This window comes from Rhincodon typus, chromosome 46 (assembly GCF_021869965.1).
Source record: "Rhincodon typus isolate 14 chromosome 46, sRhiTyp1.1, whole genome shotgun sequence".
Taxonomy (NCBI): domain Eukaryota; kingdom Metazoa; phylum Chordata; class Chondrichthyes; order Orectolobiformes; family Rhincodontidae; genus Rhincodon; species Rhincodon typus.
In genome coordinates this window covers 6,541,850-6,544,266 of record NC_063377.1, presented here as the reverse complement: position 1 = coordinate 6,544,266, position 2,417 = coordinate 6,541,850, and the positions used below count along the sequence as shown (strand labels likewise).

The window sequence follows — 2,417 nt, the reverse complement described above, 5'->3', positions numbered from 1 at the left end:
GGGAATGGATGGGTGGATGGAGACTTGGGAGGGGAGGGGTAGTATAGAGAGAGAGATAAACAGAGGACAGAGGTGTGGCAGCGAGGTGTCGGTCTGTGTCCGTTTCTCGTTAACGTTAATTTTATCGCTTTTGTGTTTTTTTTTCTCACCCGGTTTGTGTTGTGTTCCGTGTCGTTGTCTGGGCTGACAGAGTCCATCCATCATATACGTGAGTAGGTGCAGTTACCAACCCCCCTCTGTCTCTCTATGTCTCTCTTAAATTGTGTTCGCCAACACTGAGAACACCAACTCAGCCCCTTCAATCTCTCGCTCCCTTCGCTCGTTCCCTTGCTTCAGCTCCCCCATTCCCCCTGCCTCCCTCCTCCCCACCTGTCTCTGGGGAGTGAAATTCCGTGCGTCCTTGCTGGAGGCGTATCGGAGCTGAGTAATTTCTAAGTCAGGTTCAGAGGTCTGCATTCTCAGAATCATCCCGTTCCTTCCTGCTGTAGCCACCTGAGCTTTTCCTGCCTTACTGCTGGTTTTATTATTCCACATTCTGTCTCCCAGCTTCCCGGCCCTTCTCCCTCTGCCACCACTGCCAACGCTCACTGGCACTGACTTCTTTTTTTACTATCTCTCTTCCTCCTCTGTCCATCTTCTTCCCCTCCTGTCCCTCCCTCCCTCCCTCCGTCCCTCCAACTGTCTGTCTCTCTCTCCCTTCCTCCGCTCTCCCCCGTCCTCCCTGTCCCCATTCGCAGGGTGAGCTGGAGCAGCAGCTTCTTCAGGCCAACCCGATCCTGGAAGCTTTCGGGAATGCCAAGACGGTGAAAAACGACAACTCCTCTCGCTTTGTGAGTGTCAGCAGCCTGATGCCCCCCCGGGCTGGTCCTGTCGCGGGGAATCAAGGTGTGGTGGCGAGGGGGTGGGGGTGTCTGGTTGCACTGGGTGGAGGCTTTTCAGGATTGAGTGACCATGAAAATGTGGATTGGCAACAGGAGTAAGGCCTTTCTGCCATCTCCTTGCTGCTGCCCCGTCCATAAAATGGCTTCCGATCTGATTCTATCTGCACCCCCACTCTCCCTTCCCCTCCCCGTCTCTGACGGAGAGAGAGGATCCCACAGACTCACACCCCTCGGAGAGAAGAGATTCCTTCCCCGTCTCCCTCCAAAATGGGACAGCCCTCCCTTTCCTCACCCCCCGCCCCCCCCCCCACCCCAAACTTTTCCTCAAGCAACACCCTCTCACTGATCCTCCTGTCAATCCCATCTTCCCTCGGGATTTCCCAGGTTCAGTAAGATCACCTCTCCCAAACTCCCAATGATTACAGGGCCCGGTCCATCCGAACTTTCCCTGTAAGACAGACCCTTCGGCAACTTCCCCCCCCCTCACCTTAAACCTACGCTCTCTAGTTCTGGTCTCCCCTACCCTGTGGGGGAAAAGACCTTGGCTGTTCACCCTATCCATGCCCCCCATGATTTTATAAACTTCTTTAAGGTCACCCCTCAGCCTCTGATCCCCAGGGAAAACAGCCCTAGCCCATCCTTATAACTCAAACCCTTCTAGTCTTGGTAGTAGCCTTGTAAATCTTTTCCGACCCCCTTCCAAGTTTCCCAACATCCTTCCTGTAGCAGGGAGTCCGGAATTGAACGCATTATTCCAAAAGCGGCCCTAACCAATGTCCTGTACAGCCCCCGACATGACCCTCCCGACTCCTGTACCCAACGCACTGACCTATAAAGGCAAGCGTACCGAACGCCTTCTTCACCGCCAAATCTACCCGCCACCCCCTGCTTTCAGGGAACTACGTACCTGCTCCCCAAGGTGTCTCTGTTCGGCAACACTCCCCAGGACCTCATCATTAAGTGTATAAGTCCTGCCCTGATGTGCCTTTCCAAAATGCAGCACTTCACATTTATCGAAATTAAACTCCATCTGCCACTCCTCAGACCATTGGCCCATCTGATCGCGGTCCCGTTGTACTCTGAGGTAACCCCCTTCGCTGCCCACTACACCTCCAACTTTGGTGTCTTTTTGTAAACTGACAAAACTTGGCTCTTCTTTCTAGGGGAAGTTCATTCGAATTAACTTTGACGTGACAGGGTACATCGTTGGAGCCAACATAGAGACCTGTATCCTTCCGCAGCGAAGACTTGAGACAGCCTGTGGGATCCTGGGACAATTGGATCCAAAGCTGGCTCAGCAGGGGGTGGTGTTGTTGTAAACCTCAGTGGGATCTTCCATTCTCGGCCTTCTCCTCTCCCAGGGAGAGCTGTCCCCCAACTACGATCAACCTTCATCGTTGGAGTTTCTCATCCCTGGGAGCGTTCTAGCAAACCGCTTCTTATCTCTCTCTCTCTGCCCCCCTCTCTCTGCCCGTGCCTCATGCTCGCTCTCTCTCTCTCTCTCTCTGCCCGTGCCTCGTGCTCGCTCTCTCTCTC

At 54.0% G+C, this 2,417-nt stretch overlaps 1 protein-coding gene across 1 annotated transcript in view; it reads left to right on the top strand.

Moving 5' to 3' along the window:
* LOC109926555 (myosin-10-like) overlaps positions 1 to 2,417 on the top strand; it is a 35,130-nt gene that overhangs the window by 12,886 nt on the left and 19,827 nt on the right. The window contains exons 5-7 of the mRNA XM_048620291.1: positions 191 to 208; positions 738 to 830; positions 2,045 to 2,108. Coding sequence (XP_048476248.1) covers positions 191 to 208; positions 738 to 830; positions 2,045 to 2,108 — 175 coding nt within the window. The remainder of the gene's footprint in view (positions 1 to 190; positions 209 to 737; positions 831 to 2,044; positions 2,109 to 2,417) is intronic.